Genomic DNA, 21,749 nt, shown 5'->3' with positions numbered 1-21,749 from the left:
AGGAAAGCAATATTAATATTTATTTAAATATTATTTTATATTGAACAAAATCTATATTTTTTTATGTTAATTAACACGTTTTTTAATAATCAACTAACTTGAAAGCACTTGTAACTGCTTAAAATTATCTTATATTTGGATTTTCGAAACAACTCCAAGAGAAAATTTTCAATTCTTTGATTTCTTTTTATTTTTAATATCAAGTCATCACTTATTTATAGCCAATACTGTCTTGTATATCTCATAAACTTATGAAAAACACAGATTATGTTGAAATAAACATAGCTATCAAAAAATTGATTGACATCGAGTTTTCAAGACTATCTGAGAAGAAATAAAAACTTCTCTATAAGAAAGAAGAAAGAAAGAAGGGATTGGATATCATTTTGGCAAACAGTTCTTACTCACCCAACTTTTGCTACAAGCATGCTGACAATATCCAAACACGCAATTCAACATATGGATCACCATGGTTAGATTCTCAGCCATGAATGAAATCGTATGTGTAAGCTACAATAAAAAAGCCAGGTTCTTGGTGAAAAACATGCAAAGAAAATACCAATCAGCAGTAGTCTTCATCATAAGATGGGTCTCATCTCCCTTGGGCTGATTCAAATTCCGGGAACCACTCCCCATGCTTCTCCATATCTGCTTGGGAAAGACTGCGCTGAACCTTCCACAAGGCTTCTTCAAAATCACACATTGCAACAGGATCATTTGAAATCTCATCCTTAGGCATGTTCTTAATCTCATCTCGTGCCTTGCTTGTTATCTTTCACCTCATGCCATTCAAAGAAGCATCTCTGCAAACATTAGTTAGAGCATCTTCACTGTATCCCTCCGTCCTGCAAGCAACTTCATCAATATCTACGTCAGTGGCCACCTGTATAATAACAATGATAACCAACGTGTACTCTCTATGGAATCAAATGGACTAGCATGGTTGAGATTGCTATTTACAGGGAACCTTTGTAACAACAACACCACATGGCAAAATAAGGGAATGGAAGCAAACCCCAAAACAACTTGAGCTCTACATAAATCAAAGATCTTATTCCTGGAAGTAAAACTTCATATATCTTGAATTAAATGATACTAGTCACACAGGCAGAATAAGTAGTCATGCAGCAAAGTATAGGAGTGCAGATCATATGATCAAGAAATGATATATTAAGCCATTTCATAACCGAGGAATTATTGTAAATCATCACAATGGCTTCATAGTATCAATGTTGTAGCATGGAATTGTGAAGATATATCAAATATGCTCCAGTGAATGTGTACATTTATGTCCTAAATTGCTAAATCGATGTTTAGATATGATACGTGTTACACGAGTTATGATCCCAAAGTCAAGAGGTATTCAAATGATTAGCCTACAGAAATTGGTCGGAAGGTCTTGCAATAAATCTACAATGGCTAATCAACTTGCACCTCTGGCGCACTACTCTCTTTCCAAACATCCCACTTTCTGGCTACCTAGGTTAGGTAACAAAAGGCCTCACAAAATTTACAAATGACAGATAATGTTGGCTTGAGATTCTTTGCAAAGGCAAGTTAAAAAAAAAAAAATAATATGAAACCTTTATGCGGATCATTAAAATTGCAGCCCTTTCATTCAACTCTTTGTTATTTGACCGGAGTTGGTACCATAGACAAGTGAATCAGGCAAACTATTCGTAAGATTCTGATTTTACTTATATTCTATTCTTTCATTCCAAAAAAACAACCTAGAAACTAAAAACTGTCACTTGTGAATAATTCAAATTGGAATTATGCAGATCCCTTCTTAGCAATTGTCCACTTTCAGTTTCCGTTTGCCACCTTATGCTGCTTAGCATGGCAGTTTAACCCCAATGCTCAATTACATAGTTTATTATTACGTGAAGGAATTCCCTTCAAACCATCATATAGATTTTTACTACATGCTCAATTACATGGTTTATTATTAAGTTAAGTAACGTTGTTTAAAAGAATTATATTCACAATAGTCTTTATTCTTAACAAAAAAGAGGAACAGAACAAAGGTATCATAGATCAATACCTCTAGGTGACAAGGCGAAGTGGGGCCTAACAATAACAACTCAAAGAATGATTTGATTTGATCCAAGATCTGTAATATACACCATGAATCAAAATGGAGAAAGACCTTAATCCAACAATACTGCTAGATATAATATCAGTTGGTATAGTCAATTTACCTCAATAGTTTTCAAATTGATCCTAATAAGCTCTTTACGACTCTCAAAATTTGGAAATGGAATATAAATATGATTTTCCAACCTCCTCCTGCATTGCATTTATATCACATAAGATAAAGCCCGAGTAATGAGGATGCTGTATTACATCTTGGATAGATTGCCATTTAGGATGGATCTAAGAATTCCAGAAGGCAAAAAAATCTCAAAAATATACCTTAATCCAACAATACTGCTAGATATAATATCAGTTGGTATAGTCAATTTACCTCAATAGTTTTCAAATTGATCCTAATAAGCTCTTTACGAATCTCAAAATTTGGAAATGGAATATAAATATGCTTTTCCAACCTCCTCCTGCATTGCATTTATATCACATAAGATAAAGCCCGAGTAATGAGGATGCTGTATTACATCTTGGATAGATAGCCATTTAGGATGGATCAAAGAATTCCAGAAGGCAAAAAAATCTCAAAAATATTTACCAGAAGACAACGAACCAATCTTAGTGCCTCATCTATGTCCCAAGAAAAGTTTGTAGCTGCCAAAACCATCACTATTTTCCGATGGCCATCTTCACAAGTGGGACTATTGTTTACACCATCTACCTGAACCAGAAGTTCAGATTTGACCCTTCGAGATGATTCATGTTCCCCTGAAGCCCTGAAGATTGAGATCATACAAAACCAGATTCAATCTTATGATAGAAAAAATAAATGATGTCATTTAAAAAAGCACATTTCTAACTCTAGCTAATTTTCAGAGTTTAGCTACATTTCAAACTGAATGAGTTCCATTTTGTTTAAAAAAGCACCACCGCAACAGATGATTCCTTCAACAACTCATGAATGAACTACACGATGGTTCTTTACGTAGATTTTCCTAATGAAATGTCAATATGCTAATGGACAAATCACACTACCAAATCATCAGAGTCAATTATTGCCAAAATACTACAGTTTGCAAAGATAGAAAAAGCACCATTTCACCTTGTAGAGTTCAACTAGCACATTCTCAATAGATTCCCGAGAATCATAGGGGTAGAGATGACGAAAAGATTTGATCGCCTCATCACCTCCATCCAATTGCTTCATCACCACTGCCCTGTCTTTCAAGGAACTATTAACCCGATCCCCAGCATTGATAGCAGCCCATGATAGGATCCTTATTCGTTAACTGTAATTAAAGATTCAAATATCAAAATCACAAACAAACACAGTAACTGAACCACGAGCATTGCAAGCAGCATAGAAAGCAGGTTAGTACATCTCGATCTTCTTCCCAGGCTCACTCGGTGCCGGGACCACAAATCTGCCACTGCTCTTGCTGTCCATTGTGGTCGTTGACGACGATGAAGACGGAGAAAGCGATGGTTGTTCGGAGTGGAGGAGGTTAGAGAGGGAGAAAGGTTTAGCGGAGGAAGAAGAAGAATAGAGGAAGCTAGGGATCAGTGACTGTTGTCTGAGAGAATCCATTTTTGAAGAGAAATGAGAGTGTTTTTTTACGGCAACAGATATACAGAGATGAAGAAAAGATAACTAAATTTTTATATTTATAGAAAAGGTCAGTATAGTCATTTCACACCCCAACATAGCCATCCATCTCGAGCCACCGACCACGGGCAGTCTTCTCTCAAATCTGGCATACCCATTCCCTTTAGCGGGCCTATCAGGCCCAATAACCAAACCGGGTCCAGGGTGGGTTAACATTTTCTTTTCTTTTTATACAAAGCAGCATTTACGAACAGGAAACTTCCTCATTTCATCCAACGGCTTTTTCTTCTCCCTCACAAGTCAAACACTGCTAACGTACACACCCAAACACCTCCCCCCCCCCCCCCCACCTCTCCTCTCTCCTCTCTCCTCCTCCTCCTCCTCCTCCTCCTCCTATCCAAAAGTCAGTTACGGTAACGAATGCGTAGTCGTCTGGAGTTGATGATGTAAATCAATCAATCAAAGTCAATCAAAGAAAATGAAGCGGTTCGTCTACATCAACGACGATGAGTCATCGCCTACACATGATCTTTACTGCGACAACCGCATTTCCAATCGGAAATATACTCTCCTCAATTTCCTCCCTAAAAATCTCATGGAGCAGTTTAGGTCCTCTCTCTTCTTTAAATTTCAATTTGTAATTCCACGTTAGCTACATAGGCCTTTCGGTATCTGATCGATACAATTTGATCGTTTTTTATAATATTATTTTTCAGAAGAATCAGAAATGAAAATTATGATTGCTAATTTTGTAATTTCACCTGAAATAAAGGTTATCTTGTTATCTATGCAATTTTGTGAGGAGATGTTGTTGATTTGATTAGGGTTTGATTTTGCAGTCGGTTTATGAACCAGTATTTCTTGTTGATTGCGTGTCTTCAATTATGGTCGCTTATTACCCCTGTGAATCCGGCGAGCACTTGGGGGCCGTTGATTTTTATATTTGCTGTGTCTGCGACGAAAGAGGCTTGGGATGATTATAATAGATATTTGTCTGATAAGAAGGCGAATGAGAAGCAAGTTTGGATTGTTAGGAAGGGGATCAAGAAACATGTATGGAAAGGCTACTTACTTTTGGATGCTTTGGGCTTTAGGATTGATGTGGTTGTCGATTTTTTGATGTGTTTGTTGTGTGTGATTTGTAGATTCAAGCGCAGGATATATGTGTCGGTAATTTAGTGTGGCTTCGTGAGAATGATGAAGTGCCGTGCGATCTTGTTTTGATTGGTACATCAGATCCTCAAGGGCTTTGTTATATAGAGGTAAATGGTTCTTTATATTGATCAGTGTTGTTAAAATTTTGTAGTGATCGTTGTTTCGTTGTTGCATCTGCAGGGAAGTATGGATAACATATGTTAACAAATGTCGGGATATTCACAGCTTTAGAGCTGTGTTGATAATTTAACATCTACGTTTTCTAGCTGGGATATGACTTCCTGTATATTAGATTGCATACAATTTTTGGTCTCTTTCAAGATTGAAATAGTTTGACTGCATAAGGTTAAGGAAGATGAATTAGGCTATAACAACAACAACAAGAACAAGGTGTTATACAAATAGTTTCTTAATTTCAATAAAGTATTTTAGAACATTCCTGTGATTAAGCCTTCTAAGCAGCTGCAGGATGGATGTTCTCGAGTCATGAAAACCATCTTTCTCCCTTTGTAGGAGCTTCAACTTACCAAAGTTCTTTGTTTGACACTTTTCTTGAATTGATTTCTTGCTTTCCTCTGACATTATTGTTAATATATATGTTAAAGGTTCTTTTGTTTATATTGGAGTGATGGGTGGAAGCTCCATTGTTGGAGAGATATCTTTTTCTGTATGAAGCTTCTTTCACACCCATTGTTAGATTTTTTTTTAATGTATATGTATGCCTTAATTCATCTAAAGTGTAAGCTTTCAGTTTTTGTATAAATATCCTTGCACGTTCTAGCTAAGCCTCCTATAGCATATTCTAACTCTTGTTCCCCCCCCCCCCCCCCCATCAAATATCTAGACCTGACCCTTGATTAGAAACTCAAAATTACCCCTTCCCCTGTCCAAATGGTAACTGCAATGTTCAATATGGTGAAAGATTGTAGTATGACTTTTGAAGTATTCTTTTTCCAAACATTTCAGGATCCTGATAATATAACATACTTTGCAGACAGCCGCTCTAGATGGTGAAACTGATTTGAAGACAAGGGTAACACCCTCTGCCTGCATGGGGATAGATTTTGAATTATTGCACAAAATTAAGGCAAGCTTTTTTTTTTAATTAAGATTTCATGTAAAAGTCATTTGTTTGTATTCCATTGGCCAATCATTCATTGTTTCCTTGTTTATCCTTAGGGTGTCATTGAATGCCCCAATCCAGATAAGGACATCCGACGACTTGATGCAAATTTACGCTTGTTTCCTCCATTTATTGATAATGATGTATGCCCATTGACCATAAAAAACACAATTCTTCAGTCATGCTACTTGCGTAACACTGAGTGGGCGTGTGGAGTTGCTGTCTACACAGGCAATTTCCTACTTATTGAAATGCAGTGAGCTTAACTATTTTGTGTTATTAGTTTATTATTCTCAACTTGCATAACCTTTTATGCACAGTGCCATGGTATGGATTAGATTATTGATGCATTTCCAATTGTCTCAGTGAATGTATTCAATATCAATTGCAGCAGAGTTAAATTATGCAATTTCTGTATTTGATACTTCCTTTTCAGGTAATGAGACTAAGCTGGGTATGAGTAGGGGTATACCTGAACCAAAGCTGACAGCTATGGATGCCATGATTGACAAGTTGACTGGAGCTATATTTGTTTTTCAAATAGTGGTTGTTATGGTTCTAGGGATAGCCGGGAATGTCTGGAAGGACACTGAAGCTAGAAAGGTAACGTTGTTGTGCTTGCCAGACTATGATGCTCTATTATTATTTTTCAGATAAAAGAAAATGCTATATTAATGAAAATGTAAAAGAATAGAAAGACAAATGAAGTCAAGTCATTCTCCATGGAAGCACAATAACAAAACAGAACACTTCTAAATTGGGCACTGCTATCCCATAGAATGTCAACCATGGATAACCCTTAGAAGTGACAGGAAGCATGGCGCCATAAAGATACCATATCAAATTTCTAGAAGTATACTGGTTCTAAAAAACTCTTGCATTTCTCTCTAATCAAATGCACCAAAAATTGCACTGATTGCGCATTGTCGTAAAACCTCAAATCCTTCTCTCAAATACCAAATGTGATCAGCATACAATCAGCCATTGTACTTGCAAATACTTCATATTCACCACCATAGCCTAATAATTAATATACGCTGTATAATTATTAAGCTGAACTTGAGGTCTCTATTCAGTCGTTTGCACCTCTTAAGAATGTTGATTTTGAATAACATTGCCTTAACCAGGAAACATACTGGTTTCACAATAATAGCTCAATTTGCCTCTTATTTCCATCCCATAACGTGGAAGTTTTATCTTGTAGTGAATTTTTTTTCTATGTTTTTTGTGTATGAAAATGTTAGCTCTCAAACACGTACTCAAGTTATGATTTTGCATCCTTTGCAGCTATGGTATGTTTTATATCCAGATGAGGGTCCTTGGTATGAGCTACTAGTGATCCCTCTACGGTTCGAGCTTCTCTGTTCCATCATGATTCCGATATCGATTAAGGTAATTTTGCATAATGTGGTAATTATTTTAGAGCACCCATATTATTGTTGTTTTGATGGTTTGGCTTCGATTTCACTCATGCCTCATGAATGCTGGAAGAATCATAGTCCAGTTTGAGCAACTAAGGACTGTAAAAGGATGGATGAGATCTTAGAGGGAGAAAAACTAAAAAAATAACAAACTGATTTTTCTGCTCCTTTCAGCTAGAAGCTGAAGATTTCTCTATTATCCCATGTATGAACTCTAGAGAAGCTATAAATTGTTATGGCAGATTTATTTTTATTCATAAAAAAGATTTTGATTATTTGGAGGCCTTTGGTAATCGATCTTGTATAACTGTTGGAAAATTGTGAAGGGAGGGTTTATTTTTGTACTCATTGCCATATCAGTCTAAATTTCCAATCACTGGTGTGAGATTTACAATCCTGAAGAAATTACAATGATACTTTCTGCTTAATTTTAAAGTAACAAATTTTGCCCTGTTATGTGTTGACACTGCAAACTATCTATCATTTTTCTGGTGCAATGTGATGATGAGTTTATTGAATTTTTATGATCACCATCTAGGCCAGTGTGTAAAATCTGAACTTCTTTCTGCAACAGGTATCTCTGGATCTTGTTAAGAGCTTATATGCAAAGTTCATTGATTGGGATAGGGAGATGATTGACCTAGAAACCGATACTCCATCCCACGCGACAAAGTAAGTTATAGAATGAAAGTAAAGCACTTGTTTTGAACTAGATATGGAAATCCAGATATTCGAACACGTAATTGAAGTATCATTTGTTTTATGTGGCAGCACAGCAATAAGTGAGGATCTTGGGCAAGTTGAGTACATTTTGACTGACAAAACCGGAACCCTCACTGAAAATAAAATGGTTTTCAGAATATGTTGCATCAGTGGCAATTTTTATGGGAATGAGACTGGGGATGCTTCGAAAGGTTTCTTTCCCCCCTCCCCTCACACTTTCTCTTGATTTTTCAAGCTCATCTTTTTTCCTCAAATTCAGACTTAATCAATTAATACATTTTCTTCACTTGTAGTTGCTGTACTTTGAATGCCTTCTGTTGTTTAGAATTTACTGTTTTAAGCTTAGTTTTGGAATCAGGTTAGAAGCTGTTAAGTCAATTTTGTGCCTGCATGTGTGTCGTATATAGATCAGTTACTTCTATAGGCATTTATAGTTGAGTTTCTTCTACAAGTTTGTTTCCTGAATAGCCGAGATTAGTTGTTTCAAAGCATACCTTGTCCACAACCGGTTAATTTTAATTATGCAATCTCCATAGATCCAAGACATATGTTGGTTTAATCTCTAGAATCAAACTCTTCACCATATTGCCATTTGTATGACTGGCGATGTAAAATATGTTTTCATTTTGAAGAATGCTTATGAGAAAGCATTCTGTTTTCAAGATCTACAGGTAGATGTGTGTATGATTTCAAGGTTCCATAAATTAGAAATAGATAAAGCTTAAGTATGCATACACTTTTATGGATGTTTTGATCCATGTGTGTCATTTGTCTTTATTATATTTCTTATGTCTATGCATCTGAAGAATGAAAATATAAGTTAATGGAATTCATTGGAGCAGAAAGCGACTGTCATGCTTTTAACTGTTTTTTTTTTATGAGATGGTTTGAAATAGAAAAAAGGCACAAAGGCCTATACAATTGTCATCATGCTGGCATCTGTTTCAGTAACTCATGCTTTGAACAAAAATTCCAAATATTTTGCATTTTAGATCCGATGGGGAATGCCTTTTACTTCCAATCCTTGACCATATCACACTAATTTAAGTTTGAATTTTTTGACATTAGATTTCTGCTGTAATCTATCCAGGTTCTGTCATGCTTAAGTGCATTACCAGTGCCCCATCATCATTAGATTCATTAATTTCTTGCTTACTTCAACTCATAGTTAGTTAAATTTTGTATGATCAGAATTTAAATTTATTCCTCTATTTTCTTGGAAATCATTTAGCTTGCATGAGAATATATGGTTATTTATTGCTTACATTTCTGGTTGAATATTCTTACTTTTGAATTCTGAACTTATGTTGCCATGAATAATAAAGAGCAACAGATATTTAGATTTGTGTTTCTAATTTATTTATTTATTTTTAATTCATGCATGTTTTCTTGCATCAAAAATACTTTTCTTACGTGGGTATTCTTGGATTTTTGCTTCTAATTGTTCCCATTCTTGTTGCACAGATAAGCAACTGTTAAATGCCATTTCTAGTGGATCTCCTGATGTTGTTCGGTTTCTCACAGTCATGGCAATATGCAATACTGTTATACCTGTCCAAAGGTGACTCACATTCTTTTAATGATTAAATTTTTTTCCTTATATTCTTTAAAGTTCTTTTCCTTGTATTGAGGTTTTATCCTCAAGTGCAAACCCATCAATGTGCTTGATAGCAACATCATCTCGTCATTCTAAAATATTCCTTCTTGGCCTTTTCTGTTTGTAGCAAAACTGGAGCTATCTTGTACAAAGCGCAATCCCAGGATGAGGACGCACTTGTCCATGCTGCTGCTAAGTTAAACATGGTCCTCGTCTGTAAAAATGGAAATATTCTTGGTAAAACTCATTTTCATCTGGCTGTTGAGATGGCTCCAAAACTGGATATGATAAGATAAGTTTAATTATTTTAATGTTGTGCAGAGCTTCGATTCAATACTTCAGCAATTCAGTATGAAGTACTGGAAACTCTGGAGTTCACATCTGATAGGAAAAGAATGTCAGTAGTGGTGAGAGATTGCCAAAATGGAAAGATTTTGCTTTTGTCAAAGGGAGCTGATGAAGCAATTCTTCCTTATGCTTCTCCTGGTAAATTTATATATAGGAGCTGCTAATTGATTGTTGTAGGATAGCAAGAAAACATTTTAAGATGCATAGATAAAATTATTCTTCCACATACATGTTCTCCACTTGATGGATTATGATGCCTTTCCATCCACATAATATTCTCCATGAATTTAGACCCTCTTGATTGTCTATATTATATAATGTAGGTAATCCAGAAATCAACTTGCTCCTACACTGTACTTATAAGCATGAACCTCTTTCAGTCTTTACTCTTCTTGTTCTTCTTGAGCCATTTTATCTTTGAGCAATTGCATTTTTGCTTTAGGGCGCTAATGGTAATCCGGCACCATATTATGTCTTGTTAGGTGCAGCTGCTCTATAATGTGTTCCAAGTGGATTTTTTTGTTTACTTGGATGCCTGGGACCTTGAGCCATGGGTCTTTGTGGAGTTTATTGTGCTTGTCTTAGAAAAAGGTCTATAAAGTGTCTACTCTACATTCAAAGATAAGGGCCCAAATTGACAACTTTGGGACCAGCTTCCCCATAAAATTCAAGCACCTCTCTCTCTCTCTCTCTCTTTTGTTTTTTTTTTTAAGATCCATGTTCAGATCTCATTGAAGCTGAGAACTCCACAGCTTCCTAACTCCTTGCACCAAGACTTTGAAATGTTTTCTTATTACATGACTGCTTTCTTGTCATTCTTAAGTTTTGGCCCATTTTTTCAGGCAATCAGTTGGCATCTTCCTACCTTTCATATTGAAGGATTGCCTATTTTATTTGGATATTTTTCATTAATTGTTTAGGATTATTTTAAGGCACATGAGCTGCCTTCGCTCATCTCGAAAGCTTTGTTGTGCTTGTAGTGTATTTGCTAATAGTTATCATCAATAGGATTGCATTCGTCCATATCACTGTGGTTGTTCTGGGATTATAACCCCAGGGATGATGCTATTACCTATACAGAAAGAAGTTTGCTTTAGTAGTTGGTGAACATTATTAGTGGTGGTTACTAGTCAGCTATTTCAATTTGTAATAGTTGCGGGTGTAGAACCCGTATTTCAATTTGTCATTGCTTGACTTTGAATTTGATAATCTCAAATCAATTTCAGGACAACAAACAAGGATATTTAATGAGGCTGTGGAACAATATTCTCAATTGGGGCTGCGCACATTATGCTTGGCTTGGCGGGAATTAAAAGAAGATGAATATGAGGAGTGGTCTTTTATGTTTAAAGAGGCCAGTAGTACTTTAGTTGATAGGGAGGTAAAGGATACATCTCACTATCTCTCTGTTCATACTTAATTTTCTTGAAGGAGTACTAATTCAATAATGAATACACATGATTGGGTCTTATATGTTACTATTTCCTTCAGTGGAGAATAGCTGAGGTCTGCCAAAGATTAGAACGTGATCTTGAAGTTCTTGGAGTTACTGCCATAGAGGACCGTCTACAGGTGAATATTTTCAGAGTTACGACACTGAGATCCAACCTTTCGCTTTTAGATACACATTTTTCATCTCTATTTCTGACAAATATTTCAGGATGGTGTTCCAGAAACAATTTACACTTTAAGAAAAGCAGGAATACATTTTTGGATGCTTACTGGAGACAAGCAAAATACAGCCATACAAATTGCTCTCTCATGCAACTTCATTTCACCAGGTTGATTGAAATTCTTTGTAGTCCATTTTCTTGTCATGTGGAAGTCATTTGTTTTAATTTTCTCAATAGTAATAATTGTCAAGGTAGATGCATTCGTTCCAAAAAGCTGAGACATGTAAGATGCATTCTTCAGCAACCATCACTTGTCCGTGATCTTCCTGCTTGTTTACATTAAATTTATCTTCCCTCTTTCATTCTGCTAAAAATCCGTTGGCAACCTAGAACTCTCTATGTTTCCATTGTTGGTTCTTTATTTCTACATTTCCTCAATCCACATGACATTTTTTTTCCACAATCAAAATATAAGTAATCCTATATCTTGCATTTCTTTTGTCTAATTTCTTAACAGAGCCAAAAGGTCAGCTTCTATTAATTGATGGAAAAACTGAAGAGGAAGTTGGTAGAAGTTTAGAGAGAGTTTTACTTACAATGAGGACAACAGCTTCAGAACCAAAGGTACATCCAACACACTCCATTTTCAGTTTCAATTCATTGATGAGTTCCTTTTCCATCATTTATCCTCAAATTCAATAGTCCCTTATAGACTTATTTATGTTGATCCCTCCATCTAACATATTAGGTTTAGTTAGGTAGATTTCACATTAGCAGCTCACTCTGTTCGTACTAAAGATTGTCTTCAGGAATGTTAGCTAACCAGGAGCTATAGCCCCTTGGTAGCTGCTGTAGTAATTATTGCCATTGTCGATAGAACAATGCACTCATTTATCATTTACATTTGCATATGTACTCGTGGATGTAATAGTCAAAGAGCCTTGTTTGGCCATAAATATTACGATGATTTTGGTATGCTGAATTTCTAGAGAGACTAGACAGATGAACTGCAGAATTACTTTTTACATCATCCTCAATGGTGCATGCTTTGAGTAATTTTTATGACACATACTTTTCTTTACAGGATGTTGCATTTGTTGTTGATGGCTGGGCTCTTGAAATTGCACTGAAGCATTACTGGAAAGCATTCACTGAATTAGCAATATTATCAAGAACTGCCATATGTTGCCGTGTGACACCATCTCAAAAAGCACAGGTGATCTTTGGCAGGTTTCAGTAATGCTGGCATTTCTTTGCATGCCTGACTTGGACTTTAAAATTAAACTGAGACTTTGAATGTTACTCAATTAAGTCCCTTTTTATCTTGATCCTTTAATTTTTATATATTAAAGTTTGATGCCACCGTCAACATAAGAAAAATTAGGTCTATTGAATAGCATCCTAAGCTTTATTGCGGAGAAGGATACAGGCTTCATTCATTTGGAAAAATAAAATGAATTGTTAAAATCTTTAGTGGAGGTAAATATGCGTATGTGTATGCGGATGAGTTATCTGTCTATTAATTATGGCGGATGTTGATGGCATAACTAGATCTAGTCTGGTCTTGCTTCTACCTTTGAAGGGCTCAATAGCCGTTGAATGAATCTCACTTTTTCAAGAGACACTAGCCATGCAGTACCAAAGGAGGACAGAAAAAGATGGAGATGGGTAGATGAACACTTCGTTTGGGAGTTTGAAGGGAGGAAGAAGAGGGTATAAGGCTTAAAGGAGAACAAATAGTTATCCTCGACCTTGTTGATAGTCTTGCTCCTGTCTGTTCTAAAATGATGTATATATATGGAATGGAAAAGGTGTATTGTAGGAATCACAAAGACAATTCATCAATGTCTTATCTGTTTAAATTCTCTCATCATGGGGAAATTAAAGTGGGTTTGATAGGAGTAAGGAACCTCTTCTGAGTGCCCAAAATCCCTCCCTCTCTGATAAAAGTACTCCCACCTACAACAATTTTCCTTTCATTGCCTTTCCCTCAAGTCTTTCCATCAACCTAGGAGGAATTTTATGATCACATGGCACTCCTATCTTGCTCCTCTTATCTTTTATTACACAGGGATATCATTCTCAAGGGCCCCCTACCTTTGTATGGCAGAATTTCAGTTTGAAAAAATTGATCAGCTGTTGAAACAAATGAAACATCATTTGCTGTTGTTGATGTGACCAAAATTGCAAGCTTGTATTCTGTTCATCTTGTATAGGTTGGAACTCTTAGATTTAGGCCAGTCCTTCATTTCTCTTACTTTTGGTTTACCTGTGCTCTAGTTTTTTCTGTTGCTATGCTATCAGTAAATGCTATGCACTATGTGATATCTTCCTTGCTATCCCTAGTTAGCAGACAAAACAGCATCATGGTTAGTTTTCTCTCTAAAATATGATGGATGTCCAAGTAATATGTTTATTTGTGTCTTTCTCCAAATCACTGTAGAAAAGATAATTCAATGACTCATGGAAACTTGTTTTTGCAGCTTGTACAGATCTTAAAATCATGTGATTACCGGACTTTGGCAATTGGCGATGGTGGGAATGATGTGAGAATGATACAACAAGCTGACATTGGGGTTGGCATTAGTGGGAGAGAAGGACTGCAGGCAGCCAGGGCAGCTGATTATAGCATTGGAAGTAAGTTTTTTCCTATTCTTTTTAATGTGCGAGTCATGTCTCAGTTTTATAAGGTTTGCATTGCATGATATAACTATTATAAGTTAGATGCTTAACGTACTGACTTGACTTAGAAAACTTGCTGCTAGCTGCTTACACTGTTGCTTCTTGTTTCTACTAAGGAACCACTCTCGTACTTCCAGGCATCAACAGTTAGAATCAAATCCTCTATCATGTTTGGATGCTAATGGTTTCAAGATAACTGTTCTCAAGCTGTTGGCGTTGATGACACTTGTTTAGATTTTAGGAACATTAATTTTTTTATTAAAAACTTGAAAGCATTAAATAAACTAAATGCTGGTTAATGGTTACTACCTAATAGTTTAAGATACATGATTTTACTAGTGCACTTCAGATTTGTAATTGTGAAACAGTGATCTTCTTGAAGACATGATCAAAAACTTGCACATGGTTTCTGGAAGCAAGGTTTACAAGAACATTACTATACCAAAGCCTGGATGAGAGATATTGTTAGCCGCCATGTGACATGCAACTTTTCTTGACCAATGTATTCATGGGGCCTGTTCCACACCCCCCCCCCCCCCTCCCTTTCCTTGTTTTGTTGGAGGAAGAAACTGTAAAATTTTAATCATGACAGCTTAAATATTTCGACTGTTTTAATGTATGACATCACCCGAGACAATTTTTTTGAAAATTATAATCAATCACATAAAGTGGGGAATTTCCACCAACTCTTCTTGTCTTGTATATTTTGCAAGATTAGTTGATTAATTTTATGCAAATATTGTTTAATGTTATTTAATTGTGACATGCAAACCACCAATGATAGAGGAAGTTATGTTTAGTATGTTTTGTTGTCGCAGTTTGATTCTCTTTTCAATTAGTTCTTCATGTTTGGCCTTTCCTGACCTACACTTCTGGTTTCAGGATTCAGATTTCTAAAAAGATTGATTCTTGTCCATGGCCGGTATTCGTATAACCGAACTGCATTCCTGTCCCAGTATTCTTTCTATAAATCCCTACTGATATGTTTCATCCAAATCTTGTGAGTTTTTTCCACATTCAATGCCTTCTTTTTTGTTGCTTTCCCCATCTTGGTAGTAAACAGTTAGCACATTACTTTTGGTGGGATGCACTTTATGGCCTTTGTTTTCCCATTGCTGACATTAGTGCATTTTCAGCTTCTCTTTTATTTCAGGTGTCTCTGGGACCAGTCTTTTCAATTCTGTTAGTTTGATGGCTTATAACGTTTTTTACACCAGCATACCTGTTCTAGTTAGTGTCCTTGACAAAGATCTTAGTGAAGAAACTGTAATGCAGCATCCACAAATTCTGTTTTACTGTCAAGCTGGGAGGTACACCTTTTCTCTGGTTTAAATGAGATAGGTTGACAAATCTATAGGTAACTACAGTTCTTGCTATTACATAATCATTAAACCAAGTTATGATCATTCTGGATGCAGGCTTCTTAACCCAAGCACATTTGCAGGATGGTTTGGCCGGTCCCTTTTTCATGTGAGTGCCATTTCATTCCTTTTGTTTCCTTTCTGCTAATATCATGTGACTAGTGGATAATCAATGCTTGCAACTGAGATTTGAAGAAATGTCAAATGACACCGATGAAACTTTATATCAGTGATGGAAACATCAATGTATAAAGGACAACTGATTCCTTGGCTAATTTTAACAGGAAATGAACTAGTTAAAATAGTGAGATTCCATGGTTGAGAATGTTTACTTGTGAAACTGAAAGCACAACTTTCTACGAGATGTGGTTTATGGATCTTCTAAATGCTCAAATAATTGCCTTTTCTGATGGCTCAAATAATTGCCTCTTAGGTGTTAAGGTTTTGCATACATATACTTCATTTTCAGATTTTTCAACTGTAGAAGTTCCAAAATATTGATCTTGTACAAGTGTGTGTGTTAGATCATGTGATTACACAATTAAAAATTCTTCTTTTTTGTTATTTTATCTTAAAAAATGTTTTTGAAAGTTTACTTCATGAAAGAAACCCCAAAGTGATATGAAGATTTTCTATAAAGTATTTGTTCATCTTGTGACTTGTATATTGATACTGGGATGACCTGCAGGCGATTGTTGTATTTGTAATCAGCATACATGCCTATGCATTTGAAAAAAGCAAAATGGAGGAGGTTGGGATGGTGGCACTCTCTGGATGTATATGGTTACAGGCTTTTGTTGTAACATTAGAGACCAAGTGAGCATCCATCTCTCCTCTGTCTTTTGTAATGTTTGAAACTTTTCTTTTGATTTTTAGACAAGTGAAATAAGGATGAAAATAGCTGCTGCATACAAAGGTTGCACAGGCTTTGTCTCTTGAATGGCCTGCGCTATGTTATTTAATAGTGGAAGATGTGCATGCTTGTGTTAGGTTGTTATATTTCTTTGAGCACATGAATCTATTTGGTGTTTCTAGGGAATAGAAGATCTACCATATGAATCTTCTGAATTCTGTAAATCAGAGAGTGAAATGGCGGATCACAATATTTCATGCCTCATTGAGGAGGAAAACGCTCAAGTCATCTCAAGAAATCATTGAGAGATCTGTCATTTCTCATGAAACTTTTCAAAATTGAAGTCAATGACTGTAAACATGGTTGAATAAATTTGTTTGTAACTGTCTTGAATTTGGCTCATGTGCAGCTCCTTTACAATTTTGCAACATCTTGCCATATGGGGGAACTTGATTGCATTTTATGTCATCAACTGGATTGTCAGTGCCATTCCATCATCCGGAATGTACACAATAATGTTCCGGTTATGTAGACAACCATCTTATTGGCTAACTATACTGGTAAGTGTCTCTTCCATCTTTTGCTTTATTCTTGTGCCTTTACTCCCCCTTTGGTCCAATAGATATAGGTCATAGAAAAGCCTTAGGCCCTTCTTTATTCCTTAACAGTCACAAATCCAGATGAAAATGAGTTTTGATCGAATGAAAATTGTTAGAAATCTTAGCATTACAGCATGACGCACCGTGGTATGGGTGCTGCTGCTGTGCTCTAGGAAAATCTTAGTGTAACAGTTCTTTTTGGGCGTGGTGCTGCAATGACAGAGTTGATGTTCCAAAATGCAGCATCTCCCAAAAATGGTCCCCAAAGAGAGAACCATTTCCCGTTCTATCTGTAGTTATCTGTTTGTTGTCTGGTCAAGGATGGGGGAGTGGCATGTTTTCAACAACCCCCCCCCCCCCCCCCCCCCCCCCCCCCCCCAAAGACTTGACACAATTTTGGTTGCTAGAAAACCCGAGAGCAGCTTTGAAATAGCCTGGAACTTCTTTCCAGAACCGCGATTCATATGTTTGCTCATTTTTTGCAGCTCATCGTTGTGGCGGGGATGGGTCCAATTCTAGCTATAAAGTACTTCCGTTATACATACAGACCCAGCAAAATCAACACCCTTCAGCAGGCAGAACGTCTGGGTGGGCCAATTTTGTCTCTCGGTAATATCGAGCCACCACAACAACGATTGATTGAGAAAGAAGTTGCTCCATTATCAATTACTCAATCGAAGAGCAGAAACCCGGTTTATGAACCTCTTCTCTCCGATTCTCCTAGCACCAGAAGGTCTTTCGGACCAGGAACTCCTTTTGATTTCTTTCAATCACAATCCAGATTATCTTCAAACTACACAAGGAACTGCAAGGACAATTGAGTTTTACGGGTTGTTCTTCTTCTTCGTTGCGATAACCAACGTATAGATGACATAGTCGAGCTGTAAGCCGAAGCTTATTTATACATTACTTGTAGTCTCTAGATTGTAAAGGATACATTCCCCCCTCCTTACCCGATTCTGTTGCGCACTTCCCCAAGTTTTTGCATCGGATATCAATTCATCCTCAGTAAATGTTTAAAACTCGCATTGAGCAAATTTTACGTTAAATGAAGTAAAATTCAAGCTGTAGTAAAGTTCGAGAAATTATCACGTGGATCTGCTCCTCTTGAATTCAATCAACTATATTTCAGTGATTGGCTACCTTTGTAATTATGTTGGGTTCATTTCCTTCAGTGTTTTTAAAATTCAAAAATCCCTGGAAGCCCGGCTAGATCTGTGCTGCTCTAGCCGGATATTAATGAGGTCGGTCTAGCCACTGTCCAATGTCCATAGTTATTGGTAGTTAATGTCATAGTGGTCGTGGATGTTTTTTTATTTTTTATGTTTTAAAAATATTTTTATTTTATTTTAAAATAATAAATTCTTGATGTTTTTAATGTACTGATTTAAAAAATAATTTTTTAAAATAAAAAATATTATTTTAATATATTTTTAAATAAAAAAACACTTTAAAAAACAACCGATATTACATTTACAAACATCCTTATAAAACAATGATATAGATTAACGAGTTGTTAGGTTGGGATGAAAGTAATTTGGGTCATTAAAAAACCAATTAGGGCTATCGGATTTTATCATGTTAATATTTGTTAGGTTAAATAAATTCCTAGATGAAGTTAGGTTTTGGACACCAAGTTTCCCGCGTAAACTCGGTGAACTAGATTGAGTTTTAACTAGTATAGTAAAATGTTGTAATACTTGAAGAAATTTGGATTTTAAATTTTTAATCTTATCGTCATCAATATATACATCAAGTATAAGATCTGTGATGAGGTAATTTAAAATCGTATAATTAATACAGCATTCAGCCACCACCAGCTAAAGGATAGTACTCCCTCCAAAGCTCCGACAATCAATTTATCACTGCAGGGAAAATAATGGACATAGGGTCTGACCGTGCAGAAATAGATCAGCAAGAACGAGTATCCAAAAACGAACTCACTTTCACAGGTGTCAGCCATACCTGGCGTGAAGTGAAGGAGTCGCAGGCAGGCATTACAAAGTATGGGCTTCTTCTTGTCCCTTTCCATTCCTCCATTAATGAAATGAAACTTGTGATCCCCAAGCTCAGGGGAGGTGGTGGGACCCTGAAACACCGTCCATAGCCATTTTAGCATGGGCTGCTCCCTCACCTCCACACACCATTTCCTGTGAGTCGAAAACCTTCACCACCTAACCCCCTACACTGCACCGAGACAACAAACCCTACCCTAGAGTAAGAACCATTCCAAACACTCCCTTATAGTCCTTTCCCTACCATCATAGCTGTCTTTTCAGATGAGTACTCCTCCTAGGAAACAAATACTACGCCATCGTTGAGGCCACATCAATCTAGTTCTGTGCATCTTGATCAGCCGTTGATTGAGTCACAGGACCTTCTTCGGGTCAAGTTTTACATTAGATTAGTTCAAGATTTAACTAGATGGGTCAACTCAATACTCGATGATCAATAACCCGAGTGAAAATCAATTCATTTTTATAACTAATAAGATCTGAATTAACTAGTATATGATAATTAAACTTGAACTTCAGGTTCTACAATTTAAAATTTATATAAGTGAATCGATCAAAACCCGAGTAAAAGTTAATTTATTTTTTATAACTAAGATGTTTTGAATTAACTATATAAGGTTGGTTTTGAGCATGGTTTCCAATTATTTCATGCTTTATTTATGCAGTAATCCACCAATAATTAAATGGCTGAAAAATGTAGGTGGCTGCATTAAAGCCAATGGTAAATATTGTCGTTAACTAGGATTATCATCAGTGACATTAAATAGAGTAGCCATTTTTGATGAAAGTAGACCGGTTTCTATGTACTGTAGAGGGCCTAGCTAGCTCCACTTCATGCATGGTGGTTGGGATTTTAAATCGTAGTGTATCTTCAGTCCAAGTATCCTATCTCCAAGGGCACCATATTATCTACCGACATATAGCATAAATTAAATCACATATATATATATATATGTGTGTGTGTGTGTGTGTGTGTGTGTAACATCTATTAATTATCAAGACATAACCTAAGATCTTTGAACCTATGATGTTTTTTTTAGTTATTAATCTAAGATAATAAGTATATTAATCTTCGAAAATGTTTGAAAAGTCTATTGCTTGAGAGAGTAAAACGACCTTAAATCCCATGTTGGTTTTGTTAGAAGATGATATACTGTAGGTATTTGATTGTGAGATATATATATTGACAGGGGGCCGGAGTCATGAAAGTTTCTTAGGGGCCAAGATTAGAAAAAAATTAAATTTATTTAGTTCTAGCTCTGAAATTTTAAATAGTTTTTTCTATAATATTAATGTTTTTTTATATAGAGGCTCGGACTCCTGCCAGCCCCTTCTGTATTGAAGATGAGTTCCGTTGCACGACGAAAAATACTCTAAAGTTCATTTATCAATTAATTAAGAAATACACACACACACAGTCCAACATTTCGATTTTGCATTAAAAATTTAAAACCTGAGATGCAATAAAGATGAAGATGTAACTGATCTTACAACATTCCCTACAATGGAAAAAATAAACGAGCACCGAAAATAAAAATTAATTAATTAATTAATTTATGGTTGGTGCATACATTATGTTTGTTTTTGCCATTGTAGGAAACATTACAAGAGTCATAATATATATATAATGTAAGCTCTCCAATTAATTTATGCTTCTAATAAAATTTAGGTTAATTAATGGTTTGGTGCATGAATTTATGAAGAAGTCATAATGTATGCTCTCTCTAATTTACTGTCTCTACTTACTCAAGACCCTAAAATTAATTGCATTATTTGAGCTCTATTTATGTCTACAAACCCAAAAAGACTACAACTTTCCCTTTTAAGCTTTCAACCTCGCAAAAACAAAATTGCTTCTTCAACTGGGATTTTTTTTTATAGTTTTTGAACTGTAATTATTAAACATTAATATTTATTAATATAGAATAAAAATAAACATAATAATATGAAAAAATAGCATTCAAAACCATAAGAATCGGTAAGAATTCTCGAGAAATTTTATGATGCTCAGTAAATAACTAGTGATATTCTATTAATTAGTTTGACCCTTTTTAAAGAAAAAAAATAAATTCATAGAAAAGAGATATCTAGATAGATATATTCTCATTATTTTTTTTGTGGTTCATGGACTTAGTTTTTTCTCTCCTTTTTGTGTGTTTTTTTTTTAATATGATTTGAAAAATAACTAATATAATACCACTAGTTATTTCCGAGTGTCATAAAATTTTTTAAAATTCTCACCTATTTTAAAATTATTTTTAATTCTCTCATATATTTTTTTTTTACATTGTTTTTCTCTCATGTACTATAAACATCTAATAATTACACTACAAGTTTAAAAAAAAAAACAGTTGACGAGAAATTCACTGAAAAAAATTAATTATTAGCAATACGACTATGATAAAAAATTGTAAACTCGAGATCTAGCTATAACAAGAAAGAAAATAACTAATATAAGTTTGAAGAAACCTATTTAATGTTAATTACAACTATATAAGTTTATTATTTTATTTTTTTGGTAGCTAAGAAATAGAGTATGAAGGAATCATTCATCGCCCTGGGACAAGC

At 35.5% G+C, this 21,749-nt stretch overlaps 1 protein-coding gene and 1 long non-coding RNA gene across 5 annotated transcripts; one reads left to right on the top strand and one right to left on the bottom strand.

Annotated features, from left to right (window-relative positions):
- Positions 1–359: 359 nt before the first annotated feature.
- LOC133671013 (uncharacterized) lies at positions 360–3,704 on the bottom strand. Of its 3 annotated transcripts, none has more exons than XR_009834197.1 (7): positions 3,465–3,704; positions 3,180–3,374; positions 2,684–2,861; positions 2,468–2,555; positions 2,202–2,289; positions 2,045–2,113; positions 360–855 (listed from the first exon to the last, which is right to left on the bottom strand). It is a non-coding gene; the product is annotated as an uncharacterized LOC133671013 (long non-coding RNA). The 3 variants fall into 3 exon arrangements; XR_009834196.1 differs by having other exon boundaries at positions 360–883; positions 3,188–3,374; XR_009834195.1 differs by having other exon boundaries at positions 3,188–3,374.
- A 263-nt stretch (positions 3,705–3,967) lies between these two features.
- Positions 3,968–18,251, top strand: LOC133671232 (phospholipid-transporting ATPase 2). 2 transcript variants are annotated; one of them, XM_062091919.1, is made up of 24 exons: positions 3,968–4,300; positions 4,531–4,744; positions 4,837–4,953; positions 5,841–5,933; positions 6,026–6,200; positions 6,406–6,572; positions 7,257–7,361; positions 7,965–8,062; positions 8,162–8,304; positions 9,578–9,674; positions 9,838–9,947; positions 10,032–10,196; positions 11,285–11,439; positions 11,550–11,630; positions 11,719–11,839; positions 12,189–12,295; positions 12,756–12,887; positions 14,155–14,308; positions 15,236–15,353; positions 15,490–15,663; positions 15,772–15,823; positions 16,403–16,530; positions 16,977–17,127; positions 17,652–18,251. In XM_062091919.1, the coding sequence occupies exons 1-24, from the start codon at positions 4,170–4,172 to the stop codon at positions 17,985–17,987; spliced, it is 3,324 nt and encodes a 1,107-aa protein (XP_061947903.1). In that variant the 5' UTR covers positions 3,968–4,169; the 3' UTR covers positions 17,988–18,251. The 2 variants fall into 2 exon arrangements, with proteins under 2 accessions (XP_061947903.1, XP_061947904.1); XM_062091920.1 differs by lacking the exons at positions 3,968–4,300; positions 4,531–4,744 and having other exon boundaries at positions 5,813–5,933.
- The last annotated feature ends 3,498 nt before the right edge of the window (positions 18,252–21,749 follow it).

The sequence above is a fragment of the Populus nigra genome, chromosome 13, assembly GCF_951802175.1.
Source record: "Populus nigra chromosome 13, ddPopNigr1.1, whole genome shotgun sequence".
Lineage (NCBI taxonomy): Eukaryota > Viridiplantae > Streptophyta > Magnoliopsida > Malpighiales > Salicaceae > Populus > Populus nigra.
This window is presented reverse-complemented; position numbering and strand designations above follow the sequence as displayed.

Coding starts and splice junctions, on each gene's coding strand:
- LOC133671232 (XM_062091919.1), top strand. CDS start 4,170: ATGAAGCGGTTCGTCTACATCAACGACGATGAGTCATCGCCTACACAT. Junction 8,063..8,161: donor ACTCCATCCCACGCGACAAA/GTAAGTTATAGA, acceptor TTTATGTGGCAG/CACAGCAATAAGTGAGGATC. Junction 11,631..11,718: donor CCATAGAGGACCGTCTACAG/GTGAATATTTTC, acceptor CAAATATTTCAG/GATGGTGTTCCAGAAACAAT.